Genomic DNA, 19,304 nt, shown 5'->3' on the forward strand with positions numbered 1-19,304 from the left:
ATAACGTCGCGGTACGACGCAGAGTCTCGCTTACTCATCAGTGAGTACAACCTTGGTCTTCTCACGATTAATCATTCCTCCCCAATAATGCTTGACTCTATGACCATTTACCAAGAATTTCCTCTCACCATTTAAAGCTCGCAGCTCGATTGCACCATAAGGAGTGACTCTCACCACCTCAAAAGGACCTGACCATCTCGACTTTAGCTTCCCAGGGAACAACCGTAGTCTAGAATTGAATAATAATACCTATTGGTCTGGCTCAAAGTGACGCGGCTTGATATGCTTATCATGCCATCTTTTTGTCTTTTCTTTATATAGCTTAGCATTTTCATAAGAGTACAGCCTAAACTCGTCTAACTCATTCAATTGCATAAGTCTTTTCTCACCTGCGGCCTCAAGGTCCATGTTCAGCTTCTTAATGGCCCAGTATGCCTTGTGTTCAAGCTCAACGGGCAAGTGACATGCCTTCCCATAAACCAGCTTGTAAGGGGATGCTCCAATTGGCATTTTATATGCAGTCCTATATGCCCATAGGGCATCATCCAACTTTGCAGCCCAATCCTTCCTATTCACACTCACTGTCTTCTCCAATATTTGCTTGATTTCTCTGTTTGACACCTCAGCTTGCCCACTTGTTTAAGGATGATATGCTTTAGCAACTCTGTGGCAAACTCCATATTTAGCTAGAAGGTTATTCAACAATCTGTTGCAAAAGTGAGTCCCTTCATCACTAATTAAGGCACGTGGAGTCCCAAATCTCAAGAATGTGTTCTTTTTCACAAAAGCAGCTACCACCATGGCATCATTCGTTGGCAAAGCAATCGCCTCCACCCATTTTGACACGTAGTCAACTACTAGCAAAATATATTTGTTTCCTCTGGACGGTGGAAATGGCCACATAAAATCTATCCCCCACACATGAAAAAGCTCAACTTCTAGAATGTTATTTAAAGGCATCTCATGCCTCCTTGTGATTGTTCCTATTCTCTGACATTGGTCACAATTCTTAACGAATGCATGGGAATCCTTGAATAAAGTCGGCCAAAAGAGACCAGATTGTAGCACCTTTATAGCTGTTCTATCTCCTCCATGATGGCCCCCATAAGGTGATGCGTGACAATCATACAACACGCATTCCACCTCTTTTTCAGGAATGCATCTCCTCATCAATTGATCAGCACATTTCTTATACAAATAGGGCCCATACCAGTAGTAGAAGTTCACATCATGTAAAAACCTCTTTCAAGCTTCAGATTAGATTTCGGGAGGAAGTACCCCACTCACAAGATAATTCACAGAGTCTGCGTACCATGGGGGAGGGTCTTGGTTTATAGCAAAAAGTTGCTCATGAGGGAATACTTCTTTAATTTGGCAACCCTCCTCCACGTGATCGTGATTTTCCAACCTTGACAGATGGTCAGCTACTTGGTTCTCTGTCCTCTTTCGATCTCGTATTTCTACATCAAATTCCTGCAGCAATAAAACCCAGCGCATCAATCTAGCCTTAGATTCTTTTTTGTAAATAAATACCTGATTGTTGCATGATCGGTATAGACTATGACTTTCGTTCCCACCAAGTATGCTCGAAATTTCTCAAAGGCCCACACTACAGCTAACAACTCCTTCTCAGTGGTGGTGTAATTCAGTTGTGCATCATCAAAAGTCTTACTTGGATAGTAGATGGAATGAAACACCTTGTCCTTCCTCTGACCTAGCACTGCCCCAATAGCAAGGTCACTCGCATCACACATAAGTTCAAATGGTAAGGACCAATCAGGTGTCACAATAATGGGAGCAGTCACCAACTTCTTTTTAAGTTCTTCAAATGCCTTGAGGCAAGCATCATCAAAGTTGAAAGTTACATCTTTTTCAAGCAGCCTGCACAAAGGAGTAGCAATTTTCGAAAAATCTTTAATAAATCGCCGATAAAAACTCGAGTGTCCCAAGAAACACCGGACACCCTTCACTGAAATAGGTGGAGTTAATTTTTCAACCGCCTCCACCTTCGCTTTATCAACTTCAATGCCGCTCCTAGATACTTTGTGACCCAACACGACGCCTTCTTGTACCATAAAATGGCACTTTTCCCAATTCAATATCCGATTTGTTTCTCCACAACGGGCTAGCACCTTGCTTAAATTACTCAAGAAATCATCATAAGAAGACCCAAAAACTGAAAAATCATCCATAAACACTTCCACGAATTTTTCCACCATGTCTGTGAAAATAGCCATCATATACCTCTGGAAAGTGGCTGGTGCATTACAAAGACCTAACGACATTCACTTGAAGGCGAAAGTGCCATAAGGACAAGTAAAAGTAGTCTTCTCCTGATCCTCTAGGCATATGACAATCTGATTGTATCCTGAATAACCATCAAGGAAGCAGTAATATCCATGCCCGGCTAACCTGTCCAGCATTTGGTCGATGAATTGAAGTGGAAAGTGGTCCTTGCAAGTTGCCTTTTTGAGCCTTCTATAATCAATGCAGACTCTCCATCCCGTAACAGTGCGAGTGGGGATCAGCTCATTTTTCTCGTTCTCAACTACAGTCATTCCTCCCTTTTTGGGCACACATTGAACCGGGCTTACCTAGTTGCTACCAGAAATAGGAAAAATGATACCTGCATCGAGCAACTTGATTACTTCCTTTTTCACCACCTCTTTCATAATGTGATTTAATCTCCTTTGCTACTCCATACTGGGCGGTGTCCGTCCTCTAAAAATATTTTATGCATGCAGAACGATGGACTAATACCCTTGATGTCAGCTATAGTCCACCCAATGGCCTTTTTATGCTCGCGGAGGACTCTGAGCAATTTTTCTTCTTGACTGTTGGTCAAACTGGATGAAATAATCATGGGCAATGTCTCAGAGTTCCCCAAATAAGCATAGCGCAGATGCGCTGGAAGGGCCTTGAGTTCTAGCTTCAGAGCTTCTTTAATAGATGGCCTGGGAAAGGTCAGAGTAACAGGCCTGTCCAACTCTTCAAATTTTCTAAACCCCTGTACATAACTGCAGGACATATCCAGTACTTGCTCAATTTCTCCTATCATTTCATCTTCACTATTTTCTACATCCCCAATCAATACTTGTTCAACAGGATCTGCAGGGCTCATATAGGGTACTAACGATGTGGCATCACTCTACACCACAGAGATCATGAATAACTCTTCATAGTGGGCTGGTAACTTGAGTGCTCTATAAACATTGAAGACCTCCACTAGATCACCCACTCTCATTGTCATTCTTCCTTCGCAGACATCAATAATAGCTCGGCCCATGGCTAAGAATGGATGCCCCAAAATAAATGGAACTTCCTGATCAGGCTCGTAATCTAGGATAATAAAATCAGCAGGGAATATGAAGGAACCCACTTGAACTAGCACATCTCCAATCACTCCCTAAGGATGAGCAAGGGGGCGATCAGCTAACTGTAAGATAACTGTTGTTGGGCGTGGCTCACCCAACCCCAACTGTCTGAACACAGATAGCAGCATCAAATTGATGCTTTCTCCAAGATCACATAAAGCTCGCTCAACGGCATATTTACCAATCGATATTTGGATAGTGAAACTACCTGGATCCTTCAATTTCTGAGGTAACTTGCCTTGAATTCTGGAACTGCACTCCTCAGTGAGTGCCACAGTCTCGAACTCGGTTAGCCTCCTTTTATTTGCCACAATGTCCTTGATGTACTTTGTATATTTGGGTACTTCTTGTAAGATGTCAACCTATGGAATATTAATTTGCACCTGCTTCAAGATATCAAGAAACATTTTATATGCGGCATTATCTTTTAATTTCTACAATTTTTGAGGGAATGGAGGTGGTGGCCTTGCAACCAATTATGGGGGTTGCTCAGCCACCGCCTCTCCAGCTGGCTCCTTAGCATTCTCTGATGTTGATTCTATAGTGGTTGGCCTCTCATGTAAAGTCACATGTTTCCTCTTTTTAGACTGAACTTCTTCTAGTTGTCTCCCATTCCTCAACGGCACGACATGAAGGGCCGCCCTAGGATTTGCCTCAGTGTCACTTGGAAGAGCTCCAGCTGGTCTAGTGTTTTGAGCATTGGCAAGCTATCCCATTTGACGCTCCAAATTCTTACTGTTGTGGTGAGGGCTTGCTGTTCAGCCATCACTTTCTGAGAGAGAGCTTGCTGTTCAGCTATCACTTTTTTCAACATGTCTTCAAGATGACTTGTAGGACTCACTTGTTGTTAAACCTGAGGTAGTCTATATTGTTGTTGAGGTACTTGAGGCCTGTATTGATTCTGAGTGCCCTGATTTCCACCCCAAGAGAAGTTTGGGTGGTTCCTCCAGTTGGGATTGTAAGTGTTCCCATATTGGGTTGTTTGGCCCCTGTTTGAATTACCCACAAAGCAGACAGACTCTGGGTTTGCGGGGCATATGTTGCTCGTGAGCCCCTCTCCACATATTTCACAAAAAGCTTGAATCAGTTGTTCCTGTTGCTTGTTGATACTCAAGTTCATCTAGTTGACTTGATTGGTTAGTGTAGAAATCTGCGCTGATAATGGTGAGATGACATCTAACTCAAGAACCCCTGCAGACTTTTGCACGGTGTGTCTGCCCATCTCTCATTGCCAATCCGGATTGCTCTTGGAGAATTTGTTCAATAATGCATATATCTCGTCAAAGCTTTTCTCCAACAGTTGACCCCCAGCTGCAGCATCTACCACGATCTTTGTTTCAGAATGTATCCCTTCTATGAAAGTGTGAGCTAACACTTCATTCGTCTGGTTGTGATGAGGACAGTCTCTGAGTAGCCTCTTGAACTTTTCCCAAGCTGAGTATAAAGATTCTCCCGCTTTTTGTTTGAAGTCAACTATCTCACTTCTGATCTTTGTAGTTTTTCCTGAAGGGGAGAACCTTGCCAGAAATTTTCTCGCCAAATCATTCCATGTTGTAATTGAATTACCTGGTTCTGCCTTTAGCCATCGCTTAGCCTCGCCCAACAGAGAGAATGGAAAAAGTGTGAGCCTCATATAATCTGGAGTGACCCCGTTAGTTATATAAGTATCACTAATCTCCAAGAAGTTCAGAATATACTGCTGTGGATCCTCGTGTGGAAGACCCATAAATTGCCCGTTTGTATGAAGCAGCTGGATCATGCTCTATTTCAGCTCAAAGTGCCCAGTGATCATGGGCTTCACTATACTGGAGGTGACATTAGCAATGCTGGGCATCGCCACCTCCTGAACAACAATGGGTTGCTCCTCTGCCATGTCCACAGGAAATTGAACAAGTTCCTGAATATTATTTGTGTCCCTTGCTTCCCTCAACCTCCTGTGAAATGTTCTCTCAGGTTCAGGATCAAAGTCTTGAAGTCGGTCTTGTCTTCTGACCCTACACATTCAATCAAAGTTCCTGAGATCCGAGTGACAATCAAGTAACGTTAGACTCGATGAAATAAACAATTAAAGCAAAAACTAGCAAGTAGCTGATATTCAAATCTCCGGCAACGGCGCCAAAAACTTGTTACTCCCAAACGCACACGCAAGTATACGTGGTCGATTTCCTCCATAAATTCTCCGATCCAAATGGCACAAGTAATATAATGATAAGTTGAGTGTCGAACCCACAGAGACTTGTGTAAACTATTCACTAAATCGCTAAAATTTGTTATTCAATCCAGCTAAAATCAAAGTCCAATAATATGATTATATTATACTACGATTCTAAACAATAACTAAATTATCAAGTAACGAGTTGATTGTTGTGTATTCAGTAGAGACAAATATTCCAGAGTTGTGATCGATTCACCATTCATATTGTGTTCTAATTAACTCTCCCTTTCATATAATTCACTCATAGTTGTTAATTAATCTATAAATGCTCTCATAGCATTCTCCCGAAGTACTACTCACCTATTCTCAATAAATTAACGTCTATATTCCTATGAAATCAATCTATTAAGAACGCATTAAGATCACGATATTTAATTAAGCATGGTGACTAGGTATATTCCTATCCTAACCACAAATCTGCTCCCCCTAAGGGTTAAGATTGTGCTCTCTTCAATTCTTCTCTAATCTAAACACGGCTTTCACAAGCATAACATAGATCGTAAATAGAACCTAACTGTTGGCCAGACAATTAAGCAATTAAACACAGAATTGAAGAAACAATCATATATTGGTGAATTATAATCAAGGTTAAGTTAATGTCAAACAACAATATTCATGGCTAAATCACAACCCCAGAACAATGGGTGTTTAGCCACTCATGATGTAATCAACAATTGCATAAGTTTTGATTAATTGAAAATACTGGAAAAGATGAAGAATTCTGAGATGTTCTTGCTCCTCAATGTTTCTTGTGTGTATTTTTTGCTCCAAAGTGCGTCCCCCCTCCAAAATTAGGCGTAGTCTTCCTTTTATACGTGGATAAGTATAGGGTCGAATAAACCGTGTCCCGGGCGAAATAGGACACAATTCGCGTCACCGGTGCCCAGCCCGGCGCCAGGCGCCCTCCATAGCGCCCCCAAATTTGTGCATACTGTTTTTGGCGCCACAGGTGGCGCCAAGCGCTGCATGTGGCGCCCAACTGGCTTCCTTTTTCGATTTTGTTCGTTTTAGCTTCAAATCTTGTATGTTTTGCCCCCAATTGCTTCTGAATCATTCCTACAAGTAAAAACACTTCAAATTAATATAATTCATAGCATTTAACATCTAAGATATGAGGCGATATACATAAAAATATATATACTTTAAGCTAAACATCAAGTGGTAAGTTGAATTCTGGTGAGGACTCGTACTACTACAACTTATTTGAAATTACATTTAATTTGTACATTTATTTTTCCTGTTTTGGTTATTCTCTCTCCTACTTCATTCTGACTTTATCTTACATGTATTGTTGAATGGGATTTGGAAGGAAAACTTCCCCATCATGTCTTCCATTGTTTACAGCTTCTTTAGCCTATTACGAAATACAACCCAACTATCTCAATCAATATACTCGAGCATTACAAATTTTAATTCAAAAGGATCGGAGTACCTATGAGTTGCTAAAAGTTAGTGTCATAATCTAGTTCTCCATGTTATTTTCTCAGGATCACCACGACAAAACATTGCTCTTATGTTGTACGAATAATTTAGAATTTTGTTGGTGTTGTAATATGCAAGTGTTCATTCCTAATGTGGTCAATCAAGTTTACCAAGTTATGTTATTCTCTATAAATGGTGTCAAGGTCATGGCTTTTTGATATTGTGAAAGGTCATCCTTTATTTTGTTGAAAAAGTTACATTGACCCTTGAAAATATGAAGATGCACTCTTGAAGAAATGAAGAGATGTTTTGTCTTATATTTTTGGAGAAATAAAGAATCACTTGCTCTTGACTGTAGTAAAATTAAAAGGTAAATTCTTTGCCCATTAATGGGATATTTTTGTAGTGAATAAATGAAGCAAGAAAGTTTAAGAATTTAGTTCTCTTCTAATAAATAGTATTCTCTTCCACTCCTTTGATCTTCTCCTATGATCTTCTTGAGAAGATAAAGAGTGACGAGAAATTGATATGGTTATAAGTCATCTTTTACAAATAATAGGGAAATTATATTTTCTATTCTAAAAACCTTTAGAAGAATCTTTCTTTAAAAAAGAAAAGTAGAACAAGAGAAAGAAAATCCATAGAATGTTAGCTACTTATTGAACGAGGAGTGCAATAAAAATATTTGTAAAGGCGAACTAGGATTAATCTGATTGCAGACTTTTGGCTACAATACTTAATATTAGAAATACTAAAACAAGAGTGGCCGTGAGCGTGAAATTTCAAATCATACGGAGATGAATGTTTGATTTAGGTATTGGCGATATGAATTTTTTCTCTTGACTTTTTTGTTGGCAAGTCTAAATTTTCATGGAAGGTTTGGGTCTTTAATCTTTTAGACATCAATTGCCCAACAATCATTACTAAAAATTTGACCAAAACCAACCGCAGCCGACCGATTTTGATCGGTCAAAAAAACTGACCGAAGTGGGTCGGTGTTTCAAAATATATTATTTTTCAATTTTTTGTTTACGAAGATGGTGACGAAAACTAACATTTAAAGTTTCTATTCAGGGAAAGACATATTGTCATCTCCCACCAACTCACGAGTTGGAACAGCAACGAACATGTTGTACCACTCTTTGTCGTAGTTATTTTGGGGACCAACAACAAGTCGTTTACTCCTTGTTATAAGTGTAAAAACACCAGCACGGAAACAATTGGGGTGTATAAGTGTAGAAGATGACAAAAAATTTTAAAAAAAATTCAAAACCAAACTCGACAAGTATCACGGGCCTGCTACTGCCCTTCAAATTACCGGGCATATTTGACCAAGGCATACGTTGAAGTGCTGACAAAATTCGATAATTATCGGGTCTATTGCAGGTTCGAATCTGAGTGTAAAAGAATAAGTGTAAATGAACGAATAACCTTCATGATAACTAGTTACTGGATCATTTTCACCATGAGCTTCAATTGGAAAATTAAATCTCCATTGACACTCCCTGCGAATAAGGGGAAGATGGTCGGGTTTGATGAGAGAAGGATAAAGGTCTGCAGGCTCGTTACGACCTTCTTTTTTTTTTTTTATGCTATTGTTCCATTCTGCACAATCGACAACATAACTAAACTCTTGGGAAACAATCTCGAAAACTAAGATTTTGGTTAAAGGTATATTATCATCCTTTGCTTTGCCCTTGGAAGAAGATTTAGCAGTAGAAGATGTTCTAGTTTTGGAAGAAGCAGTTTTTGAGGAACTTCCTTTAACGGAAGAGGAGACAGTTCTATTTGTCAAGGAACCACGGCTACAAAGCCTTCCTCCCCTTCTCCTAGACCTAGTTAGAGCTATTGTATTGCTGAGATCGTTGACTATAGAAATACGACGAGGTTAAGCAGCAAGGTTAGAAGTAGCAGATGATTTGAAAATCATTGAAAATATAAGGGTAAAAAATTGAAGACAAGGAAGAAGAGCAGAGAAGAAGACAAGAACGAAGAGCAGAGAAGGAGACAAAGAACAAAAAAAAGGCAAAGACGAACAAAGTAGAAGGAAGATTATTAGGGTTTGCAGTCCCATATTTATAGGAAGAAGTACTTCATCACAAACCGTCATCATAGGACTATCATGACAAAGTGACAGCACCATCAATGCCTAGAAAAACGTTGCAACTTCAAAACAAATGTGTCTCGAGCATTAAATGAAGAAGGCTTATGTCTTTTCACTTTGTAGCATATCATAATAATATCGGTAATAGGCGGCAAAATAATCCTTTCATAAATAAACTCACCACTTCCTGAATATTTAGTTGAGATTACTTGGAAAATGGAGGTATTAGTAGAAAATAGACTCGCCACATGGGTATATTAAATGACGACACACATCAGCAAAAATAAAGAGTGACATATTACGATGATATGTGAAACACCCTCGGGGTTGAACAAATACATATCATGCTTATTTAGTCTCATAACTAAATATAATGGAATGGCCTAGGATCTTGTAGAAAGGGTCATTAAATAAGGAAAAAAATCAATCAATCCCGGATTATAATTCGCTATCATTACTATATCTGTTACAAATCAATTATGCAACGCACCATCTATATAAATATATAAAGCTAGGATTTGGCATGGTGATGTGGCATATTTGTATGACCAAAAAACTTAATTATCTTTTTTGTCAATTTTTTGGCTTTTATCCTATTTTCCTATTTATTTGATATTTTAAAAAAACCCGTAAGCCACTTCTTTAAAAATCAAAAGTCATGTCCTTTCTGCTTCTTTCTCATTAAGAAAATAGTTATGCTATACCTTAAATTTTAATTAAAGGGGAAAACATAAACAAAATATGAAAAGACACTTGCTTCCAATTTCTGTACAGTTTCAATTCCTATAACATGTTTGTTGCTGATATGTCGCGATTGTAGAATTAGAAAATTTCAATCTATGTAGCGGTTGTATTGCTACCGGTATTTCACAATCCAAAAAACAGTTTAGTTTGCTTTAGTTCAAATCTTGAAGAGAAATTATTACCTTTTCATCTTCCGTAACCAAACTTAAGAGAAATGCTTACATCTTGGTCTTGGCAGCCTATAAATTTAGAAGATTAGGAGAAATTAATTGTTGATATACTGCGATTGTGTTGACTGTTGGTAAGGTAACATATTTTACCTTTTCTTTATTTCTCATCTTTTTTCCTGCAAAGCCTAGACATTGAGGTGTGACTGTTTTAGAGATAATTCTTTTGATTCATTAGGTTTATTGATATGTTACTGTTACTATTAGTTTTGTGTTTTTTTTAGCTAATTTTGTGTACCTCTGTTTTTGTAAATATGAATGGTAATTGATATTTGATATTTTCACTAATATTATTAAACACTTGAACTAACTCACTCTCTTTTCATTCTCACTTTTTCCTCTTTGAACTACAACTGATTTCTTCTTTATTATGATTAATTTGTTTTTAATTTTCCAACATTCTCCTCCTTTTTTTATATTTATTTGATATTGATTTTGTATATGTTCGTTTAAATAAAGGTAATTACATTTGGTTCTATTTGTTTTTCATTTAATTGCATATTAATAATGATGTAATTACCTTAAATGGCTAGAAACCCGATGATAAAGCATTAAAATTCCAAATAACCCCATTAACCTTTAATAGTTGTGAAAACAATACTATTTTTCATTTTTTTGAATGGAAAGAATAATCCCTTAAAGAATATTTTTTTGGTAAGCTTAAAATTTTAATGTGAGGAAAAAAAAAACTACGAAATCTGATCCTAACAATGAGAGGTTTGATCTTTTTTGTTTTCATTTTTCGACTATTTATTTTATTTTATTTTATTTTTTTGTTATTAAAGTACACGTATACTGATTTAAATGGATTATTTTTTTTTCCATAAGCATTCTTAAGTCAGCTTGCATGCACATATTAATTGTTTCATAATTAATCTTTTTATTTCGGAAAATCTTTTTGTCTAAAACAATTTATATTGAATGTTAGAAAAATAACAAAAATTAGAGAATTTCAAAATGTTTGTTTAGTATAGATAAAGATTATTTAAAACTTATGACATTAATATTTACTATACTTTTAATTATTTTATAACTGCGCATAACGCGGCCTAATACACTAGTTAATATAATAAATGATAACAATAGGCAGGAGTTAAATAAGGCAAACAGTACAAATAGGATTACTATTTAAACACACATCCTATCTCTTGTATGCCCATCAATCTCACCTCTCTATTACCAAAAAATTATTGCGCCCATACTGAAGAAAGGCCACAATCATAAATTGCACGGGGCGCCTTATTTGGCCGTCCCCATTTAACCTATACTCATTTTTTAAAAATATTTTAACTTGTAATCACTTTTTAAATAGTTTCAACTCGCTTTCTTCTCCTCCTTCTCCAATACTCGCACCATTATAGAAAACCAGCTTTGCCATAGGAAACAAAGGCTTCTCCAATACTCGCACCATTATAGAAAAAATAAACAGTGCTGTCTCTGTATTTGTAATGTCCAAAATTGGTGTTCTTGACACCAAATTCAGCATTCATTGTAATGTTGAATGAAGAGTTTTCTGTATTTTTGGACAACACATCAAAGGTAGCGGACTGGACGTGAAACTTGGGAGTTCTGACTTTCATTATGTACAATGAAGAGAAAAGAGTGATTGCAATTTGAAACAGAGTAGAGAGTGCAACAAAAATTAAGAATTTCTTGCGTTTCTTTTTGCTTAGCTCTTTGGATTGTATGGAGTTGGCTGATTCTTCAGCTTGCTTCGCATGTCCGTTAATCTGAAGTTGATGTTCCCCTTCTACTGCCATTTAGTTTCAAGTCAAATTTTATTTCAAAAACTCCAGCTTATATAGTGCTGAAGTTTTTACAAATGAACTAAATAATTTCAGCATCTTTTGCTGAAGTTTTTGAAAAAACTTATCCAGGACAAAAAAACTTCAGCGTTTTTAGTGTTGAAGTTTTTACAAATGAACTAAATAACTTTAGCATCACAAAACTCAGCTACTAGAATGCTTAAGTTCAGCAAATAGAGAACAAAATTTCAGCACTAGAATGCTTAAGTTCAGCAAATAGAGAACAAAACTTCAGCACTAAAATGCTTAAGTTCAGCAATTACAAACAAAAACAAGTTCATCAAATAGAGAACAAAACTTCATCACTAGAATGCTTAAGTTCAGCAATTACAAATAAAAACTTCAGCACACTTGGTCTACTTCAGGCCCGGCTACTAGAATGCTGAAGTTTTGCGTGATTGTCTTTGCTACTTCAGCCCCGTATGCTGAAGTACCGCGAAAAAGTGGGTACGCTTGCATTTTTTTTTTGCAAAGCAAGCACAAGTTAAAACGTGACCCAAAAAATGGGTATAGATGCAAAGCTCCCTTTATATTTGCTTTCATATCTCTCAATTTATTCCCATGACAACCCGATAAGTCGTTTTGAGTACTAACCCTTATTTTCGTGTTCCGAGACCTGTATTAGCTTCATTTGATGTTTCTTGATTTGTGTGTGTAGTCCGTGTCGTTTTTCAAAAAGTTTTTACGTAAAAATTTGAAAAAAATGTGATTTTTTGCTTTAAAAATAGGCAGATTAGCCTGCTAGATACTTGTACTTGTTCACATTTATTATCCTGGTCCTTGTATTCAACAAAGTTTCATCTATGCAATTATAGTTGTTCAAAAGCCATACTTTAAACCCCTCTGACGCTGCGTGACTCTCAATCGCATGATGCTAGAATCCACGTCAAATAAAATTATGCTACATCACCTTTTCTTTTTAATTTTACATGAAAAAGAAATAATCCTTCTATCTTTCTTCTTCTTTTTTTGTTTAATTTTTTGTTTCTTTTTCTCTTTCTTCTACACCATCACCTTCTTCTTATGCTATCACTGTCATCACTGCCCTCATGTGAAAATTTCTTGGCAAGCAAAAAATATTATGAGCACTATTTGATTCCCAAATAATTTATTCCACCCGACCATAGTAGCAACCAACTCTGTCACTTTTTTCGCCATTTTTGTCCATCTTTATTTCTTCACTCATCACTTCTCATCCATTATTAATATTACATTCCATCATATTTAACTTTATCCATTAAAGAATTATGAAAAACAAAAATGTCTATCAGTTAAATTTTAATGTACTGAAAACAAACATTTTCAAAGCAAACAAACAGTGACAAACAGATAATTAACTAGATCATGCAAAGGAAATCAGATCTATTAAAAATATTTAGAAAAAAAATGGGGCAGGGGCAGGGGTAGGGGCAGGGGCTGGGGAAGAATGAGAAGGGAAGAAAAAGAAAAAGAAATAGGGCAGGGACTGGGAGAAGAACGAAAAAGGGAGAGGGATAAAGAGGAAAAAAATCGGGGAGGGGTGAGGTGAAAACGAGAAGAAACGTGGAGTAGTATGTTTTTGTTTTTATTTTATTTTTTCTTTTTCTTCTTATTTTAATCATTTTTAATCTAATTTTTTTTATATTCACGCTCCTTATACGCGTGAAATATATGCATCTTGTACAAATCAGCCATCAAGTTGTCACATATGCTCGGTCAAAAGGAGTTTAAAATATCGATTTTGAACAATTATAAATATCTGGATGAAATTTCATTGAATATAAGGACTGAGATGACAAATGCGAACAAGTACACGTATCTACTAGGCTATTCTGCCTTAAAAATAACTTGAGTTGACCAAGGTCAAAATCTTGGTAAACGACCTCGGATCAGTATTTTGACAATTCTGATAGGTTCGTATGATATTTTTGGATTTGTACACACATTTGGTTAGGGTCCAGGGTGACCCGAGCAAGTTTCGGCACATTTTGTGAAAATTGTAAAAAATAAGTTTTCAAGTTGAAATCTTGAGTTTTGATGATCGATTCTTGTTATTTGATGTTATTTTGATGATTTGATGTAGCGAGCAAGTTTATATGATGTTATTACACTTGTGTTCATGTTCAGTTTGGAGTTCGAGGGGCTCGAGTGAGTTTCGAATTGATTTCGGACTATTTTTAACTTGTGGAACTGCTGGTTCTTCTTATGGTATCCGGTGCTTTGCGATCACTAATCCTCTCTAGCGATCGCGAAGGGAAAAGTTGGGGCTGGGGCTAGTTGTTCTACCTGAACATGAGGCTAGGCTCGTGAACACGAAGGCTTGGAGGAACTGAACTTTGTAAACACAGTCGGCCACTCGTGAACGCGTAGTGTTCGGGTAGTCTGGGGAGGGCTGATGGCTCTTCATCGCGAACGCAAACTATGGCTCACGAATACGGAGGCTTGGCTGGGAAGAAGTCTTCGCGAATTCGATGAAATCTTCGCGAACACGAAGGCCTAAAGGTTTGTGTTCTTCGTGAACGCGTCAAGTGCTTCGCGAACGAGAAGAACACCTGACGTCTAGTTATTTTAAAAGTTGAAAGTCGGGATTATTGCATTAAACACCATTTTTGAAAGTTAGAGCTCGGACTAGAGAGGATTTTGAGGAGATTTTCATCCCTAACTTCATTGGTTAGTAAATTTTAACTAGTTTTGATGTATTTCCATAATCACCCATTGATTTTTAACTTTAATCTATGAATTTCATAGTAGAAATTAGGGGTTTTAGGTAGAAATTAGGGATTTTATAAAATTGAGATTTAAACCTCAAATTGAGGTTTGATTTCGAAACAAATCACATAACCGGGCTTGGGGTGAATGGATAATCGAATTTTGGGTTTTGACCAAGCGGGCTCGGGGTTGACTTTTGTTGACTTTTTTCAACTTCATTAAAGATCGAATCTTTTTCACATGTGGGTAGTTTCTAAAGCTTATTGTGAATTATTTGAACTAAATTTGGTTAGATTTGATTGGGTTGGAGGCCAATTCTAAAGAAAAAGTTGTGATTGAACATTGATTTGGTTTCAGGAAGAGGTAAGTGTCGTGGTTAACCTTGACTTGAAGGAATTAGGACTTGATTGGTTTATTTTCTACTTGATTAATGTGTGGTACATTGTTTATATAAGGCGACGAGTATGTATGAGTAACCACGAGTTAAGCATGCGAGTTGGAATATTTGATTATTATTTTCAATTGTTTTATGCTTTCATTTAATCCATGCTATTACTTGTTACATGCTTTAATTGTTACTTGCCCTTACTTGCTAAATTCATGCTCTATCCATTACATGCCTTAATTTTTAATTGTTTCCATGTATCGGTGCCTTTATTTATTGACTGTCTTTACTTGCTTTGTGATTTAGTGTGTTGTTTGATAGCTACTTTTATTCGCTTTATGACTTTAATTATGTGATCTTCCTTAAAATATTTTTCTTTTGTGATATGCCGTAATTAGTTGTAGTTTATGCATGTAATTCATATTATTTGGCATCGGGTTATGCGTTGCAATATTTATTGGTATTATTGTGGGGGATCGAGTTGTACACTGCAACGGATATTAGTATTACTATTTGGGATTGGGTTGCATACCGCAACGGTGCTTATATGTATATTTGTGGATCGAATTACGCACCAGAACAGAGAAAAATTTATTATTTATATATTTTTGAATCGGGTTGCATACCGCAATGGAGAAGACTTGTTATTTATATATATTTGTGGATCCGGTTACACGTCGCAATGGAAAAGACTTATTTTACTGTGTTTGACTGTTGATACTGTATTCGTATTTATTAGAGATGTCAAGCATAAGTGTTATTCTAGGACCCTCTGTTATGTGCTTTCAGTCTCGGTTTTATGTAAATTCTTGTTTTTTGTATTTTTTCTAGTATTGCTTTTATATTTATTCAGGTTTAAAGTGAGTGTCTTGTTATTCACTACTTCATCGAGGTTACGCACGACACTTATAAAGTACATGGGTTGATTGTACTCACGCTACACTTCTAAACTTGAGGTATAGCTGCTCAGTGATCGCAACCCTGAAGTCCCCTTCCTTATCTAGTTTTACTGTTTATTTTGTTTCAAATAGTTATATTTTCATTCACACATTTGGTTGTAGTGTTTCTAGTATGCTCAGGTACTTGTGACACCAGATTCCAGGATTTGATTAGTCAGCATTTGGAGTTATAATTATTTTGAATTTCTACAGCTTTATTTCTTATTACACTATTTTCAAATTGGTGTCAAAATGAGCAATTGTATACTAATGTTGGCTTGCCTAGCAAATAGATATTAGGTGTCATCACGACGTTCTTTGTAGTTTGCAATTCTAGTATAGCTCAAAAGTTTGATTAGTGTTGTATTTGTTTGAATCCGAAACCAAATTAAACACAAACGACCAAACTAGTGGGGGAAAAGGGGAACAAACAATAGGTATAACACATGAATTACATGCGCTATGTCTGTTTTTTAACAGATCGGGTTAACGTCCATCCCCGTCTTCTTTTCTTTTGAGAAATACATAGTGCATGAAAAAGCTTGATTTAAATGTGCGTTTTGGCCTTGGAATTTAGGGTTCAATTCCTGCCGTCTACAAAATTTTGTTTTTCTTTCGTTTACATTTTTCAATTTCATTATTTGGTTTTAAGTAATAATATGTAAATACATTACTCCCTCTGGTCCAAAATAAGTGATTTTTTGGATGTTTTCACACAGATTAAGAAATCCACATTTTAGCATTAATTAGCAATGGAATTGACCATATTAACCTTTACTATCTCACATAAACACTCCTAACACATATTCCAACACTAGTTACTCCAAGGACAATGTAGGAAAAAAATAATTAATTCATTCTTGAAATCTGAAAAAATCACTTATTTTGAACCGGAGGGAGTAATATTTATAAGTACTTTCTAGTGTAATTAAAATAATTTAATATTTATTAAAAAAATATGATTTTAAATTCATTAAAAGTAAAAAAAAAGCCTTTTATTATTTCGTAAAAAAATAAAATCTACCAATACTTTTAATAGTTGTTATTTTGTATTATATGCAATACAAAATTAATTTATTTCCTCTTTTTATTTTCAACATAGAATTATGAGCTTTATTTTATAATAAAAAAATTTCATAAGAGAAATTTAAATAATATATACAATTTAATCTATTACTTGAAATTCTTTTATTTTCTTAAATATTTTTTATTTTGACTTTAATTATTAAAATTTTAGTTATGTGTATACTATATGCCTTTTATCAAAACTCTTATTATAACTTACAGTTTCTATAATTTTTTTGAAATGTATTTTTTTCTCCTTTTGTCCTTGGCTACTGTAATGTAACGACTCGGCCAGTCGTTTCATGAGTTACCGCTCCGTTTCCCCCATTTCTGCTTATTATTGTCTTGTTCAGCTGTATTATGTGTTATCGGATTGGTTGGTTCAGGTTCGGAGAGGTTTTGGTAAGGTTTGATACACTTAGTCTCTTTTAAGTAAGCTTAAGTTGATAAAGTCAACTGGATGTTGACTTATGTGAAATAGGGCTCGGATGTGAATTCCGATGGTTCAAATAGCTTCAGGAGGTGATTTGGGACTTAGTAGCATGCTCAGAATATTTTTTGGAGGTACTGAGTAGATTTAGGCTTGAATTGGCGAAATTGGAATTTTTGGCGTTTTCCGGTTGACAGGTGAGATTTTGATACAGGGGCCGGAATGGAATTCCGGGAGTTTCTGTAGGTCTGTTGTGTCATTTGGGATGTGTGTGCAAATTTCAGGGCATTCGGATGTGGTTTGATAGCCTTTTTGATCGAAAGCGGAATTTGGAAGATTTTGAAATTTTTAGGCTTGAATCCGATGCAAAATTAGTGTTTTGATATTGTTTTGAGTGTTCCGAAGGTTGGAACAAGTTTGAAGGATGTTATGGGATATGTTGGCATGTTTGGTTGAGGTTCTGAGGGCCTCGGGTGAGTTTTGGGTGGTTAAACGGAAAAATTTGCAGAAAATTTGCTGTGAGTGTTGCAGACTTTTGACTTTCGCGTTCGCGAATGGGCCCTCGCGTTCGCGAATTGGCCCTCGCGTTCGCGAAGGCATAAGATGGGATGCTGTGAAGTTGGCCTTCACGTTCGCGAAGGCGGTCCCGCGATCACGAAGAGTTGAGCTCAATGGTTATCACGTTCGTATGTGTTCAGTCGCGTTCGCGTAGAGGAAAAACTAGCAACTGGTCCAGGTCAAATTAGTCTTTGCGTTTGCGTGTGGGTGGCCGTGTTCGCGGGGATTGGTGAAGCTAAAGGTTCACGTTCACGTGCATTGTGTCGCGTTCGCGATGAAGGGAAAATTGGTCAAATCAAATTTGTGCTTTGCGAATGCGAGACATTGACCACGTTCGCGATGAAGGATTTTTAAGTGCTGGGCAGAATGTTTAAAAGACCCATTCCCGTGATTTTGGGTCTAAGTTCCTCCATTTTTGGGCGATTTTAAAGCTTTTTGAAAGGGATTAAAGAGGGAATCAAGGAGGAACATTTGGAGGTAAGACTTATGGACTTAATACTCAATCCTAATGTGATTTCTACCTAATTAATCATGGAATTTGTAGAATTTAAGTCTAAATATTGAAGAACTATGGCTTGTAATTGGAGACCTAGAATTTGGGATTTGAAGGGTCGTTTATAGTTGGATTTTGGTGCTTTTGATATGAATGAACTCGGGGAGTAATAAGGAGTCTATTGATGTAATTTTTATCGGATTCCGAGATGTGGGCCCGGGGGTCGGGTTTAGCCAATTTTGGGATTTGTGTTGTAATTTGATTTCTTTAGAGTGGGCTTTGTTCCCTTTAGCATATTTTGATGGTTTTGCACTGATTTCGGTTAGATTTGGAGCATCCGGAGGCCGATTCGAGAGGTAACGGCATCATGGGCTAGAGTTTGGACCAGATAAAAGTGAGTAATGATTGTAAATATTGTCCTGAAGGTATGAAACCCCAGATACCACATCATTGTGCTATATTGAGGTGACACACACGTTAGATGACGAGCGTGGGGTCATGCACTGTTGGGGATTGTGGCTTAGTTCGCCCCGAATGACTGTTTTACTGCGTATTTGATTGAACATTGTTTGCTATCATCATGTTTTGGACTGAATGTCATATTTGGGCCTCGTGCCAACTGTTTTGGACCCTTAGGGGTTTTTTACTACTATTCCTCACTGTTTCGACTTTATACTTGTACTCAGTCATGCTATATTTTACTGTTTTCATAACTCAGCCATGTTTACTGTGTTTTGATATCTTAAATGATAATTTGGGCTGAACATCATATTTTATTGTGTGCGAGTGGCTTTTTGAGATTTCTGACTGAGTAGGGCCGAGGGCCTGTGTTGTGAGGTTATTATGGGATCGGGTT

General features: G+C 36.8%; 1 protein-coding gene, 1 long non-coding RNA gene and 1 other non-coding gene across 3 annotated transcripts; 1 reads left to right on the top strand and 2 right to left on the bottom strand.

The window, feature by feature from the left end:
* Nucleotides 1-3,148: 3,148 nt before the first annotated feature.
* Nucleotides 3,149-4,188, bottom strand: LOC138875855 (uncharacterized). Its single transcript, XM_070154728.1, has 3 exons — nt 4,111-4,188; nt 3,469-3,736; nt 3,149-3,339 (listed from the first exon to the last, which is right to left on the bottom strand). The coding sequence occupies exons 1-3, from the start codon at nt 4,186-4,188 to the stop codon at nt 3,149-3,151; spliced, it is 537 nt and encodes a 178-aa protein (XP_070010829.1).
* A 571-nt stretch (nt 4,189-4,759) lies between these two features.
* Nucleotides 4,760-4,866, top strand: LOC138876636 (small nucleolar RNA R71). The gene has a single exon (XR_011401979.1). It is a non-coding gene; the product is annotated as a small nucleolar RNA R71 (small nucleolar RNA).
* Nucleotides 4,867-6,155: 1,289 nt separating this feature from the next.
* Nucleotides 6,156-9,167, bottom strand: LOC138876443 (uncharacterized). The gene is made up of 2 exons (XR_011401703.1): nt 8,443-9,167; nt 6,156-6,645 (listed from the first exon to the last, which is right to left on the bottom strand). It is a non-coding gene; the product is annotated as an uncharacterized lncRNA (long non-coding RNA).
* Nucleotides 9,168-19,304: the final 10,137 nt, after the last annotated feature.

The sequence above is a fragment of the Nicotiana sylvestris genome, chromosome 8, assembly GCF_000393655.2.
Source record: "Nicotiana sylvestris chromosome 8, ASM39365v2, whole genome shotgun sequence".
Lineage (NCBI taxonomy): Eukaryota > Viridiplantae > Streptophyta > Magnoliopsida > Solanales > Solanaceae > Nicotiana > Nicotiana sylvestris.